Genomic DNA, 14,906 nt, shown 5'->3' with positions numbered 1-14,906 from the left:
ATGTGTACAACTGGAATAATTCCTGACTTATCTAACCCCATGGAATTGTGGTAAGATGCAAATAAAAAATTTAGGTAGAAATTTTTTTATAAATAAAAGGCATTATTATTGCTATGTTGCCAAGGCTAGTCTCGAACTTCTGGACTCAAGCGGTCCTCCTCTCTCAGCCTCCCAAAGTGCTGGGATTACAGGTGTGAGCCACCGTGCCTGGCTGGCATTATTATTGCTAATAAATGTATGCTGACCAATTAGGAATTCAAAGGAAGAACATACATTTTAGTTAGGGCTACTCAGAAGTCCTCATTGAAGAGGTGAAATTTGGGACAGTTCTTAAGACAAGCGGGATTTAGAAAGAAAGGTGAAAGAAAACTTTCTAGGTAAGAGGAAGTCAAAGAAGTACAGTAAATGAGGCATATTAGACAATGAACAAAGGTGTTTTCACAAAATAGCAAAGGCTACATGTTAGTCTCTCAATAGGCTGATGATGTTGAAGCTAAACTTAAGGAGGTATTCGGAAGGTCAAAGAGAATCACTGTTAAGTGGGAAAATAACAAGGTCAGAGCACATTTGGGACATTTAATTTTGTGATGGTGAGCAGAATGGAAACTCTTTGGAGGGAGAAAGTGAAGGAAGATAAGTAGATCAAAAGTAACCCTGCTGCGGTGTCTTAGGTGTAAGATAGCAAGGGTTTGAATTAGGGATGGCAGTGGGAATTTAAAAACTGGAAAGAAGAAAAAGAGAAAGGGTAAAAAAGACTGCAAAGAAAAACTAGCAGACCTTGGTGACTGACCAGATACAAATAAATATGTACAGATTGTGGGTAGAAGGGTAGAATGAAGGAATGTCAAGGATAAAGTCAATGACTTCTGAATGATTGGGAGTGAAAGGTATGGTGAGTTGTGAGGTTTTTTGTTTTGTTTTATGAGGGGACTGGAAAGGGATGAGAAGAGGAGAAGGACAATGATGGAAAATGACATTTAGACTATGGAGTTTGATGTCAACAGGAGATATCCAAGTGACATAAAATTGAAAGGAGGGTAGGTGTATAACTGATATTTTCTTTTTTTTTTTTTTTTTGAGACGGAGTCTGGCTCTGTTGCCCAGGCTGGAGTGCAGTGGCTGGATCTCAGCTCACTGCAAGCCCCGCCTCCCGGGTTCACGCCATTCTCCTGCCTCAGCCTCCCGAGTAGCTGGGAGTACAGGCGCCCGCCACCTCGCCCGGCTAATTTTTTTTGTATTTTTGTAGAGACGGGGTTTCACCGTGTTAGCCAGGATGGTCTCGATCTCCTGAACTCGTGATCCGCCCGTCTCGGCCTCCCAAAGTGCTGGGATTACAGGCTTGAGCCACCGCGCCCGGCTATAACTGATATTTTCAAAGGAGGGGAGGGGAAGACACAGAAGGGACCTGAGGGGAGTTTGGGCTTAGACATGTGGAAAGTTACCAAAGGAAAATACTCAGTAAGTGATTCGAAGTTCAAGACTGGAGCTCTGGGAGAGATTTAGCAACATAACTTCCCTTAAAAACATTTTAAATATTTGAGGTCTATGTCTGTTGACACACAAAGATATTCATTATATATTATTAAGTTACTTTGGGATTTTATCCCTAAAGGCAGAACTAGCCATAGTTCTGACAGTTATGATAAAAGACATAGCCATAAACTAGCAAGTGATAAAAGGATAGCTAATGATACACAGTCAGTAGGAAAGGGGCCATCATGAGCTTCCACCCAATCGAGAACTTACATTTTGCTGGGTAAATTCTCTGAACATAGCTGCCAGCCTGTCATCCTCAATATCACAGTCAGTCTTGATAGCCACATTAAGAATGTGAATTGGTTCATCCCTGGGAACCTGTAACTCAAGAATACAAGCCAAAGAAATTATGAGGCTGGCCAATACAGATGCAGGTAGAAGTTATAATATTTGGTAGAATACCTGAAAAACAGATACACCCCACAGAATATTTTTGTTTGCCCAGCAGTAGGAATGAGCAAATTGAAACCACTGTCCAACAGCCACAGAGAGATTAAATAAAGTAAAGCATGTAACTTTTAAAAGATAAGGCAGCAGAGGCATTAGCAACAGGTGGCCCAAACTTTACTTGGTATGAAGTTGAAGATCACTATGTCTCACCTTTTTTACTAGTAAAATGGGGGTGAAACTATTTGCCACATCTCTTCACAGAATGTGAAGGAAAATGAGTGAAATAAGCCATCTGGACATATTCCCACATAATATATTTCCTTATAATTTATCAAACAATGGAAGTATCAAATCACGAAAAAATAACATCATAGAGGAAGAATAATTTATCTACTGATAAGTAAAAAGAAATGATTTAATAAAAAGACAAAGTTTTAAACAAAATGCCTATTTTTTTTCCTGTAATCTAAAGTCCTCCATTCTCTGAGGACTATGATTGCACCATTAAGCAAAAATATAAGCCATGGCCGAATAAGAATTCCAGCAACCAAAGCCCAAATCCTTAAAACAACATTCAGAGATTCAGAGGCAGCTGCAATGGACATAGCTGAGCCCATTCTATACTATGGACTCCAAAATTAATATAGTTTTTTTTAAAGTTAGGATTTATATTCCACCTGTTTCCAGAAAATACTTTGGTGAGGCATACAAAATTAAATACTATAAAGTGGGGTAAAATGATGAACTCTTTCCAATAATAGTTCAAAGTCAGAAAGATAGTATACAGTACAAGTCCCATGTCTGAGGGAACAAAGCAGTCTCCCAAAAGTGACATTATACCTTATCTTCATCATAAAGAGACGTGTGACCTGCCTCAGGGAATGTGGGACTCTGGGGTGGGGAGTCAGAGAAGCAGCTCATCACTTCATCAAAGATCCTAAAAAATACAAGAGAAACACCCACCATGAAACCCAAGTGGCAGGAAACTAACACTACCATTGCCAGCTGAGTCTAAAAGAATACTCTATCTTAGCCTGGGCTCAATAGTTAACTGAATAGAATCACCAGTGGCTAGAGGTGACATGCAAAATTTCACCAAGTGGCAGAAATTAGGAGGATGGATTGTTTAAACTTTAATAAACCATATATATTTTTTCTTTTTTAGAAAGAATGATCTAAAGCTTTTTTGTTTTGTTTTGTTTTCCTCATATGTAAGATATGAGCACTGCTGTCATCATCAGTCTTAAAGTAACAGAAAGTGCCTGGAACTGGAGTAGTGACAGTCCAATGTAATTACCCCTCCCCCTAGGGTAATGCATCAGTATACATCAAGAGATAGATGCTGAATGCATTTAATCAAAAGATGTATCGTCTCTTGTGGGGCTCACTCTAGTGTTACGTTTAATTTCTCCTGACATTTCACTCATCACAGAGCAGACAGCTTCTTCTGTTAGCTCCTCAGGAAAAGATGGTTTTCGTTTGTTTCTTTTTTTCTGACCAGGCTCATACTACAAGTAGAGGCTTGTAGAAACTGAATGAGAGGTAGAAATGCAAGGATATATACCTCTCTGAGAGCATATACAGCAAGGGTTACATCTTTTTAGCTGGCTCACGGCTATTCGGGAGACCTTTATTCATTTTGCAGAAAGCTGAGACCCCAAAACACACATGTCCATAGCTCCCCTTGTATAGACATAGTTCCACAATGTCTTACCTGACAAAATCTTCGAAAGTCCGAAAAGAGACCATTCCGCCCATCCGCTGACAAGGTGGAGTGAATGAGTTGTCCAACAGCACATCGCTGACACTAGCTACATGGGTCATGCCATAGTGGTTGAGGTTGGAGGAGAAGGACATTCTAAATGGTAATTCAATCACGTTCATTAGACAAGGAGGGTAGGAGCAAGGACTGGGAAAGTAACAGTAGGGAAAAGGAACTAGGACAAAACACTGAAGTAGGGTCAGGTTGCAGAGCAGATTTGGTTTTTTTACCCACTACGGATAAGGTTGTTTTGCTGGATTCATGTTAACCCTTTCTTTTGAATTTCCCCATATAAACTATATTTTCATCACTCCAAAATTTCTTCAAATAAAAAGCTAAGGACTGTTAGGAATTTCCAGGCAGTTTTAATACAATTACATTGTAAGATGTCCAATGAATGAATAGCACATAGGGGTTAAAAACCATCCTGCATCTTCCCCCTCCCTAAAGCATTCCCTCCTTTAAAAGGAAGTAAGCAAGCCAAGTGTGTTGTAACTATGCAATGCTTAAGGCATTTTGTTTTCTAGGAACTGTAATAGAGTAAGTATTCACAGATAAATAAAGAGATAGGTAGATATATGTATGTAAAACAACAATTATAATTAAGTCATCTGGAATGGTTTAGTAAATAATTATATAAAACATTAGGGTACAGAAACAGGTCACAGTCTATAAAAGGAAATTTACTGAGGAATTTACTTTTTCCTTTAATGGGCTGGTAGGGATAGTTACTGGGGTTACAGTTCTCCCTTTTTGAAAAGAGAGACATTTTTCAACCCCAAATTGCACGTTTTTCTTTTCATAGTTAAGCACTTCTATATCAAAACAAAAAAAATCTCCTTTGAAAGCCCTTAATAATTTCCAGCAACATACAAAAGGGCAGAGTATGGGTCTCAAAGTATGTGTAAGCATGACAAACAGCTGCTAAACAGAGATGCTTGAAGAGAACTGAACTGATTTGTTCAATCTAAAAACAATGAATCTCTATATTTCTTGTGCACCTTAACAGTACGTACTAATAAATAATACTGTAAAGTGTTTCTGAATGCTCAATCAGGACAGCCTGTTAGGAAGGACCAAGCTAAAGGATGCCTCCAAGACTTGCCTGACATGTTACCAGCATACTGATCTGAAGCAAGTTCAGGGCAAGGCAATGGCACTTGAATTTGGAGAACTGCCCCAAATATCTCCTTGAAGTACACCACCTGCAGTGTTGCAGGGGAAAGAGAGACGACAACGTGGACTTGATATCTGGGTACATACTGTACCCTATCGCAAATCATAATTATAAGGCAATGGAATTCTTTATAGGATGGGAGTGCTGCTCACACAGACTATAGAGACTGACACTCCAGGTTTTTATTCCTTTGGTGAGTAATGACTATGGAAAAGGTACATCATTTTTGACAGTACTCAGGAGTAGAAGGCAAAGTGGGAGAGGAAACCATTGATACCATGAATGAAACAAACAAATGAAACACACATCAAGCAAGTCTTAAACATGGTGCTCACTAGAAACTGGGATTCAGAGTTGTATTACCACAGAAGTGCTATCATCCTCCTCTTTTCTAGGATCACCAGATATATTTACTAAAAGAGCAAGTTTGTGAGGCATTGTATCTTTTCTACCTGCTTGGCATTAGACAGGAAAGATAAAAGGGTTCCAGACCACATTTAAAGGGAACTCCCTCTGAAGAAGCTATGTTTGTGGCAACCATGGGGTTAAGTAGCTTTTTCACTCAACTGAACCCCATGGGAAATATCGACTATTCAGTTTCCCCTCACTGCTATGCTTGTGAACCAGGGCAGCTAAGGGCAGGCAGGAATGAGCCAAGCCCACTCACCAAGGGAAGATTACAAGACCAATTAAAAGCATTCCCTTTCCTCTCCACATCCAAATTGGGATCTAAAAGCTATGATTAGTTTTGATTACTTAATATTTTAAAGGGAGAGGGACAAAGTAAATGCAAATCTATATTTCCACATGTAGCTGATTATCTGCAAAGACCGTGCCATCAACTTACTATTGCTTTTGCATTTTGTGGATTCAATTCCAATCAGAATTGCTATCCTCTCAAACTTGCATTGTGTTGCCTTGCTTGGTTCAAGAGACAGGAGAAACCCAAAATACTAAAATATCACTTATGTTATGTTAGCCTAGAAACCTCTACACAGGGCTAAACACATCAAAATTTAAATATACTTTTCCAATGTTAATCTTATTACAGGTCTGAAATAAAAACTGACTATCATTCTAACACTTTAACACTTTAGAAAATTAACTAACAAACTGATAAAACATGAGATCAGCTATTTCTGGATCTGCACTCCTCTAAAAGGAGAAGCAAATTAGAGAAACTAAAAATTGTAAAAATTGTGAATAATTTGCCAGGATAGGAGTAACCTTAAGGGTTTCTCCTCTGAAAGCCTCAAAGTACACAGAGAACTTAGCAAAAGAAGATGCTGCTAGCAAGGCTGAACATAAGGCAGACAGACCCCCTACCATATACAGCTAGATAGGAGTTTCTCCATACTGAGGCTTTTCAAGTAGTGCTTTTTGAACAGCTGAAGAAAAGCTGAAGACATGTTTTCCAAACAGAAAGAATAATTTAGTATGTCCAAAGGGGAGCTCAGGACTCCCTAGCAGACAACACATTATCATGTCAAGTGTTATTTTCTTCCTGGTTTCACTATTATAAGTTACATAAAGGTGCTTTTAATTGGAAAAGAAACTAAACATACGGTACCTGTTTAGCGTAGGGATGTTCCCTCTGTAATTAAACAACCACAGTTAGTTACTGATAGGTTAGTGAAAGCCATAATAAAAGAATTGTCAGAGCAGATACAGACCAGTCGTGAGGAGCTCCAGTTTGGCAGCTCTGGCATTCAGCAGACATAATTAAGTGCTCATTACCCTTCAACCCCCAGGATGCCTCCAAAGAGGCATGCTCCTAACCTACCCCACTACAGCAGCTGTTGATGGAAAGGGTCAAAATGTATTTACCATGGATTTTAAAAATAGCTCTATTACCAAAAAAAAAAAAAAAAAAAAAAAAAAAAAATGCAGAGTAGTGGTAAAACACAGGCTAATGAAAATTAATTTAAGCTATATGATATGGTATATATCATATATATATGATATATATATAATAAGGTATATTAACTTAAGTTCCAACAAGAAATATAATTCTTCATGGGATTCTTAGAGACTCTTCTTTCTTGTTCCTATTACTGAAGGTGTAATAAGGAGGTCCAGAGAAGTTGATTCCATAGCCCCTCCTACCTTAATTGCTTTTCCAGGATATGTGACAGACCTACAAATTCTCCACCAAAGAGAAGTACCCAGGAATCTGGGTTCCCAGCTACCTGTTCTAAGTCTTTTTATCCATGCTCTTCCTCCCATGAAGGAGAGCAGGGGGGAGGGTACTGTATTCTAGGAGCTTAAAAGAACTGAAAATCATGCAGAAAAGTAATGATAAATGATTCTATGATCAGAGCAGTATAAGTTGTTAAAATTAATTAATATTTTGTAATTAAATGAGTTTAGGGTCATAATGATTTTAAAAACTGCTGTTAGCTTAAAAACTCTAGGCCTTTCATAAATAAAACCTTACCTAAATTTGACTACCCTAGAACTTCCTTATAGAGAATGTGCCAAAATCACGAAAGAAAGACCACGATAAGAATAGGAAACTACAAGGCACATCTCCCACATTCTCTTTGGCCTTTGCCACCAACTCTTTTTAAAATATTTCTCCAACTGAAAAATAATCAAACAAATAAAAACCTTTATTTTCAATGTTAAATGGGCAAAGTTATACTTACCACCTACAATTTAGGGGCATTGTAAGGGGGCTGATCGGTTGATATCTTAACCTTCTAACATTCTTTTATCAGCATTTAATCACTGTTGGGGTTTTTTAGCACACAGAGGACTTAATGGGCAGAACATGGTGGGTGGTGCTGATGATATGTGGGAAAGAAGATAGAGGGAGGAAAATGATGCACTTTCCATGGCAGTGGAAGGAGCAGAATAGACTGAGCAGGCCATATAAATAAAAAGCTGTGACATATCACTGCACACAAACTGTATACCTCATGTGATTTGTGAGTAGAAATGCTCTTTACATCAAACTTGTATCACAGAGTGAATTCATAAGGCAGCAAGAGCAACCTCCGAGTGCAGAAACCTGAACCTTTGCTGTTTGGATTCCTTGAGCCTCTCACTCAGGAGAATGGGTTTTATTTTTATAAGAGATCCTTAGTTATAATGCACTTGGGCCTCATCAATACAGAAAAAATATGCACAGGTTCTAGAACAGAGGGAGGTACAGCTGAACAGAATACTAACTGCAGATGCTAATGAGAATAGTCTTCCTTTTAAGATATAAAGGATGCTAAGGAAAGGGGCCACCTGCACAGTTTCTTACCATGAACCTCAGTTCAGAGAGAATTCTACAACCAAAGAAACCTCAGGTTCCATTCATCCAGGTTTCTAGAGTTTAGAAACCAGTATAATCTCTCTCAACTGTTAACAAATTTCCTAATCTAATAAAATAATCTAACTGCTTCCGTAGCTATATTCTAATCCCTTTGGGAGTCTTCACAGGATAAGGGCCACGTTTTCAGTAGAAAAAGGCCTGAATTGAAAAGAACAACAAAAAGCCAGGCTTTCTCCATCAGCAACTCTCAAGCTCCTACAGAGAGCCCCCTGCTGCTTTGTTATAAGAATTATGCACCATCTACACAGTATGGGGTAAAAAGTAAAAACTCCCAACATCTCTAATCTTTAAAGGAATGGTCCCAAATCAATCATGTAAGTAGGTTTAGAGCCAGCTTCTCCACTTTGGTAGAAGAAGAATCTGTGGGGATGTAAGGGAGATAAGCAAGGAAGGAAGGAAGGATAAACTATCTATTAACAGGTAAATACTTAGTCATGTCCATAATGATCATTTACATGTTTTCTTTTTTTAAGAAATAGAGATAAGGTCCCACCATGTTACCCAGGCTAATCTTGAACTCCTGAGCTCAAGTGATCCTCCTACCTCAGCCTCCCGAAGTACTAGGATTATAGGTGTGAGCCACCAAATCTGGCCACTACATATTTTTCATCCTATACAAGGGCTATATGGTCAATTTAAGAATATGACAAATGTGGCGTATCACACACCACTGTGATACACCACACTCTGTACCAAAAAAAAAAAAAAAAAAAAAAAACAACAACAGAAAAAACCACACACACAACTAAGGGAGGAGATTGTATAGGAGTCAAATATTCCATTTATGTAGCTGAAAATAAAATTTGTCACATTCCACTGCATACTCATCATGCAAAAATAGTTAAATTAGGCTGGGCGCAGTCGCTCATTCCTGTAATCCCAGCACTTTGGGAGACTGAGGTGGGTGGATCACTTGAGCCCAGGAGTTTAAGACCAGCCTGGGCAACATCTCCAAAATCCATCTCTACACACACACACACACAAATACAAAAGTTAGCCAGGTGTGGTGGCACATAGTATGCCTGTAATCCCAGCGACTCAGAAGGCTGAGGTGGGAGGATTGCTTGAGCCAGGAGGCAGAGGTTGCAGTTAGCCAAGATCATGCCATTGCACTCCAGCCTGGGTGAAAAGTAAGATACTGTCTCAAAAAAAAAAAAAAAAAAGTAAAATTGCTCAAAGGCAATCAAGTGTATTTTCAAATACATAAATGGGATATAAATTCACTTCTTATCATCTGCTGTTTGGGCTATTCAAAACACTTATTATAGTGAATCTTCATTTACAACATTTGATAAATATTAGAACTACTTTCTTTCTAGTAGATTAGCTCCATTTTACAGATATGATAACCAAAAAACAAAAGAGGATGCTTTCCAATGACATTATTCAATATGGTGTCATAAACCACAATCTAGACCTGGCATTTTCTCATCTCCGCCCTCCAAGTTAGCATTCCACATCAATATAGATTTTAGAGAAAGACAAGAGAAATCCTGTGAATTCTGAGGTTCCTGGCACTAAGTCACCTCTGATTTTATTGCTCTGCCTGCCCAGAATGGCTGGAGAGCCTGATTCAATATGAATGCAAAGTCGAGTTGCCGCCTGCTAGCTGAACCCTCTTTAATTTAAGGAACACTGACTTCTCTGGCAGCCACAAGTTCTGTGAGCCTTTTTACCACCCCTTCCAGCTGAATTTCATTTGGCTTGATTCTAGCTGGCCCTACATAAATCTTTTGTCATATAAAAATGCTCCTGATTCTTTTGCTTCCTAACTTGAAGAAGAAAAAAAAAGAGCCTATATGAAAATGATGGGGATGCATGCAAACAAGCAGTAGTTACATCAAGCTGTGACTGAAAGACAGTATAGGGCAACTCTTTTGAAATCAGGCAGCAAAGCAGAATCAGAAGAGGTCGGCTGAATAATCTACTAGCAGCCACTAACAGCAGTACCATAGGAGAAAGAGCAATTTGACTGGCTGTGACCAGTGGTGGTCTCTTTGCGTGACTATATTTCTGTAGGAAAATCCAAATCAAGAGCTGTAAAACACATCTGAACCATGTATTTCTACTGGCATCTCCCCCACCACCTCCTTGCAGTTCAGATGCCCTGATTCTGTTGCAGAGCTTTAGTTTACAATAAAATGATCATTGCTTCATTTATTTGCAGCCCCTCCAAAGCCCCTTCTTTGCTCTGCTGGAAGATTTTGCTCTTTCTGAAACAAGTACACCAACAGAGCTACAGCATATTACTGTTGCCTGCTGTATAATTAGCTACGAACCCACAGCACAAAACTACAGGGATTTACAGGTGTCCTGGATTCTGCTTTTCCTTCCCCCTGGACTCAGCTAGTCTTCCTTGACAAGAAGGGACCTTGGGCTACCCTAATGATATATTGAGAGTTTTAAACTCGACTCTCCAATATTACAAGTCTAGAGTGCCAAAATAACACAGCAGAGACTAGAAGCTGAGCCATGGATACAGGAAAGCACTTTGGTAAGCACTTAAGCCTGCTGAGAATCTTCTCTTCTGCCAGATACTTGCATCTTATCAGCAGACTACCCTGAATGAAGGAAGCAAGCATTGTAAGATTTAATGTATTTATAGCTCATTCTGGCTTGCTAACTACAAGGGCTCCCACTGCTGCTGAAAAAATGCTGCAAGCTGGATGACTTCCGAGTATCTCAGTACTATCCAAAGAAAGGTCTAATCTCTGAGTGTTAGATTATCAGAATTCTTGAGAATGGCAGTTGGCTACCAATTAGTCATATGGAAGGCTCCTGATTTCTAAACTTCCTTACGAATAAAAAGAAAGTCCAGAGGCCACCCACTGACAGCTGAACATTGAGGATGGATACCAAGCAGCCTAAATTCAGCCATGACCAAAACACATGCTATCAGGGGAAAACACAGCCGACCTCTTCTGGATGTAAGACATGAGAAAAGGGAAGTATTTGAATTAAAACATTATAACACAGAAGACCAAATTCACAAGTAGCAAATAGCAGAGAAGGTGCAATGGAATCCGACTTAAGCATGGATTTCCATCTACGAAACAGGTGGAAATAAACACCAATAGGTCCTCACCCATTATATATGTACAGAAACGTACAACAAAGTATACTTCCATCTCCTGCATCAAATGTGATGCTTCTTATTTGAATCACAGATTAAAGGTTAAAAAGATTAGTCATGTTCACTAGTGTATATTAATTATAAAAATCATTTGGAGTTTTAAATGGTGTACTCCCAGAATGTCATATTATATTATATAGAGACATATGCATAGGCACAATTTATGGGATAATATACTATACATATGTTTATATAAATATAGCTATATTTTAAAAGATCAAATACTGGTTGACTGAAGAATTTGTTTCCAGATTATTCTGAGGTACTTAATATGCCCAAAGCTTAGTGAAATCCTGAAGGTCAAATGATTTAATGAATTGTGCAAAATACAGACATTCAGGATGATGCTTCAGTGTAACAAGCTTTCCCATCTCCAGCACCAGTGAGTGATACTTAAGTTTCTGAATAGGAAAAAAGACAGACATATACAAAGCTTGGGCTCTAAACCCTATGACTCACCAGGGGAAGAAGGAGAAAAAGGAACATTGAATGATATAGTTTGAACTCCAGGGTTAATTCATGTAAAACTCACTAAAGGGCTGGGCTCACAGACGCTTCAATGAGAGAATTAGGTTCTAGAAGTCTGCATAATAACAAAATCCTCCCTTAGTATAGACCAGTTGCCCTGAATATTCCTGCACCACGAAAACAACTTGGGATAGTCACTTCTCTTTCAAGAACACAAGTCAGTTAAAACAATGACATATTAAAAAAAAAATAAAAAAACCCTCCCCTCAAAAAGAATCACATAGCCTTTAAATGCTAAGAAGGTAAAAAAGGAAACACATACAACATACACATGTTACATATACATATGTGTGTGTGTGTGTGTGTATATATATATTTCTAACTATGCTTAAATCAGAAAAATCTCTTTAGCTGCTCTTCAAGTGAAGGAAATTTTAGAAGTAAAGGGTAAATACAGACCAGGAGCTTCCCTGAGTGAAGCTCTAATAACTGGATCCTCTGGTTAATAAGACCTACAGATGCCAAATAAGTTGGAACTACAGTCCCCAGGAAAAATTTAGAAGTATTGGGTAGAAGATCAAAAAGGAGACGATATACCTCGACTGACGCACACCTAGCAAGAAGGATGAAACAGGAAGTCACACAGATTAGGAATAAACTATTCAGTCATCTGCTTTTTAAAAAAATTATGGATTACTAGAAAAAAAATAGTCAAATTATACCAAGAGTAACCACATGTCAAACAATGCAAAGTCCTATGATGAATTAAAACAAAAATAAAAATGTACCAACTATGTTACTACCCAGCAACTGTTCAAGTGTGCTAAAAACGGCTGTCTTCTCCCTTTTTAGAGGCTCCCCTAGTCATTTGCAATATATTTTGCCTACTTCTCCAAAAATCAAAATAGGTCCTAATAAGACACAGGTCTTTAATCCCAACAGTAACCAAGGGATTTTCCTGGGGTGGGGGGGAACTCTGCTGCCAGTTTGCAGAGTGCCATGTTTCACCCCAACCTATGGAAGCTAAATCACAGTCAAAAACAAACTACATGACTGGGAATTATAGTAAGAGGAGTTAAGAAACAAATAAGGCCGGGCGCAGTGGCTTACACCTGTAATTCCACCACTTTGGGAGGCCGAGGCAGGTAGATCACCTGAGGTCAGGAGTTGGAGACCAGCCTGACCAACACAGAGAAACCCCATCTCTACTAAAAATGCAAAATTAGCCGAGTGTGGTGGCGCATGCTGTAATCCCAACTAATCGGGAGGCTGAGGCAGAAGAATCGCTTGAACTCAGAAGGCAGAGGTTGCGGTGAGCCAAGATTGTGCCACTGCACTCCAGCCTGAGCAACAAGAACGAAACTCCATCTCAAAAAAAAAAAAAAAAAGCTGCAGGAATGGAATTCCATACACAATGAGATTGCAGTCTTGCTTTGATATTACAGCTTACTAAGACACTTCCAATGATGTGCTGGACAAATTTTGTCTACTTCAAAAACACCCAGCTAGGAATGTGAAGACCAAGTGCAAGGAAAGAAAACACAAAAGATTGGTTAACCAAAATACCGTGGCTCATGCCTGTAATCCCAGCACTTTGGGAGGCCGAGGCAGGAGGATCACAAGGTCAGGAGATCAAGACCATCTTGGCTAACACGGTGAAAACCCATCTCTATTAGAAATACAAAAAATTTGCCAGATGTGGTGGTGGGCGCCTGTAGTCCCAGCTACTTGGGAGGCTGAGGCAGGAGATCGTTTGAACCCAGAAGGCGGAGCTTGCAGTGAGCCCATATCATGCCACTGCACTCCAGCCTGGGCGACAGAGCGACAGAGCTGAGACCTCATCTCAAAAAAAAAAAAGGAAAAAAAAAAACCTGTTTTCTCCCCCAAGAATTTTTGGTCTGCACTAGGTATGGCAGCACATGCCTGTAGTCCCAGCTACTTGAGAAGCCGAAGCAGGAGAATTATTTTGAGACCAGACTGGTAACATGGCAAGACCCCATCTCTATGGGAGAAAAAAAAAAAAAATTGGCTTGTTAATCTCAGTTGGGAAAAATATAAAATTCCGTTTTGCATAGATAAGTAAAATATGTATGATTCATATACCTTTTCTTTATTCTCACTAATTTTTAAAGCATGCATAAAATATTGTGTAACATCTATAATATCAAGTGTGGATAATTCCTGTAACTACTAAGAATAAGCAACATAAGAATAACAATTTTTCTTCTCTCCAAGGGCACTACCAGTAACAAAAAAAAAAAAAAAAAAAAAAAAAAGAGGGGTCAGTGTGACCTAATTAATTTTTGGTCTAAGTTGAACTGTCTAATATAGCAGCCACTAGCCACATGCAGCTAGGGTAGTACTTGAAATATGGCTAGTTTATATTGAGACATGCTGTAAGTATAGAATACATGCTAAATTTCAAAGATACAGTATGAATAAAAGAAAAAATATTAACAATTGTTATTACATATTGAAATGGCATTTTGGATACAATAGGTTAAATAAGTTGCTATTTGAATTAATTTTATCTGTTTCTTTTTACTCTTTTAAATGTGGCCAATAGAAACTTCTAAATAACGTGGCTTGTATTATATTTCTATTTGGCAGTACTAGTTTAGAAGTAGTGACTGTCAATTACAGATGTTCATCAGAGTACAGAGGAGCTTTTCAAAGTGGTCACCAGGACTCTAATCCAAAATGAATCAGGTCTTGAAAGTCAGGACCGCAATATGTGTATTTTCAAATTGCCCCTCACATAATTCTGAGAATCATTAATCTAGAGGTTAGTGGACATAATTGAGCCTTATAGGACTGGGAGTAGAACAAATACTGGTAGCCCTCTGTAACTTCTTTCTGTAGAATGAGAAACAATATGCTTTTTGCCTGCTTGATCAAAACAATAACAGAAAAAAAAAAAAAGTACTGGAGTTAGAAAAAAAGTTAGAAAAGTACTTGGCTCAAAACTAGCTTAATCTAAAACAGCTTAGATTTCTGTTTAAGATGAGCAGGCCTATTGTATAATAAAGACTTTGGCCATTGTCTCTGGTTCCTGGAAGAGAGACTAAATCCTTAAAATTTCCCAAGTAATAGGAGTGTCATTGGATCACACCTG

The 14,906-nt window shown here is 38.6% G+C and overlaps 2 protein-coding genes and 1 long non-coding RNA gene across 13 annotated transcripts in view; 2 read left to right on the top strand and 1 right to left on the bottom strand.

The window, feature by feature from the left end:
• The window catches only part of TADA2A (transcriptional adaptor 2A), a 556,520-nt gene that overhangs the window by 272,257 nt on the left and 269,357 nt on the right, over positions 1-14,906 (top strand). The gene's annotated exons all lie outside the window — the stretch shown is intronic.
• The window catches only part of ACACA (acetyl-CoA carboxylase alpha), a 329,721-nt gene that overhangs the window by 119,288 nt on the left and 195,527 nt on the right, over positions 1-14,906 (bottom strand). For 8 of the 10 annotated variants that reach the window (XM_050764555.1, XM_050764552.1, XM_050764558.1 and 5 more), the window contains 4 exons: positions 6,436-6,459; positions 3,641-3,784; positions 2,767-2,863; positions 1,747-1,854 (listed from right to left, as the gene is read on the bottom strand). In XM_050764555.1, coding sequence (XP_050620512.1) covers positions 1,747-1,854; positions 2,767-2,863; positions 3,641-3,784; positions 6,436-6,459 — 373 coding nt within the window. The remainder of the gene's footprint in view (positions 1-1,746; positions 1,855-2,766; positions 2,864-3,640; positions 3,785-6,435; positions 6,460-14,906) is intronic. The other 2 variants (XM_050764562.1, XM_050764554.1) reach the window with 1 other exon arrangement.
• The window catches only part of LOC126939359 (uncharacterized), a 93,276-nt gene that overhangs the window by 44,661 nt on the left and 33,709 nt on the right, over positions 1-14,906 (top strand). The window lies entirely within an intron of this gene.

Source organism: Macaca thibetana, chromosome 16 (genome assembly GCF_024542745.1).
Source record: "Macaca thibetana thibetana isolate TM-01 chromosome 16, ASM2454274v1, whole genome shotgun sequence".
NCBI lineage: Eukaryota > Metazoa > Chordata > Mammalia > Primates > Cercopithecidae > Macaca > Macaca thibetana.
The sequence above is the reverse complement of the archived record's forward strand: the minus strand, read 5'-3'. Positions and strand labels throughout refer to the sequence as shown.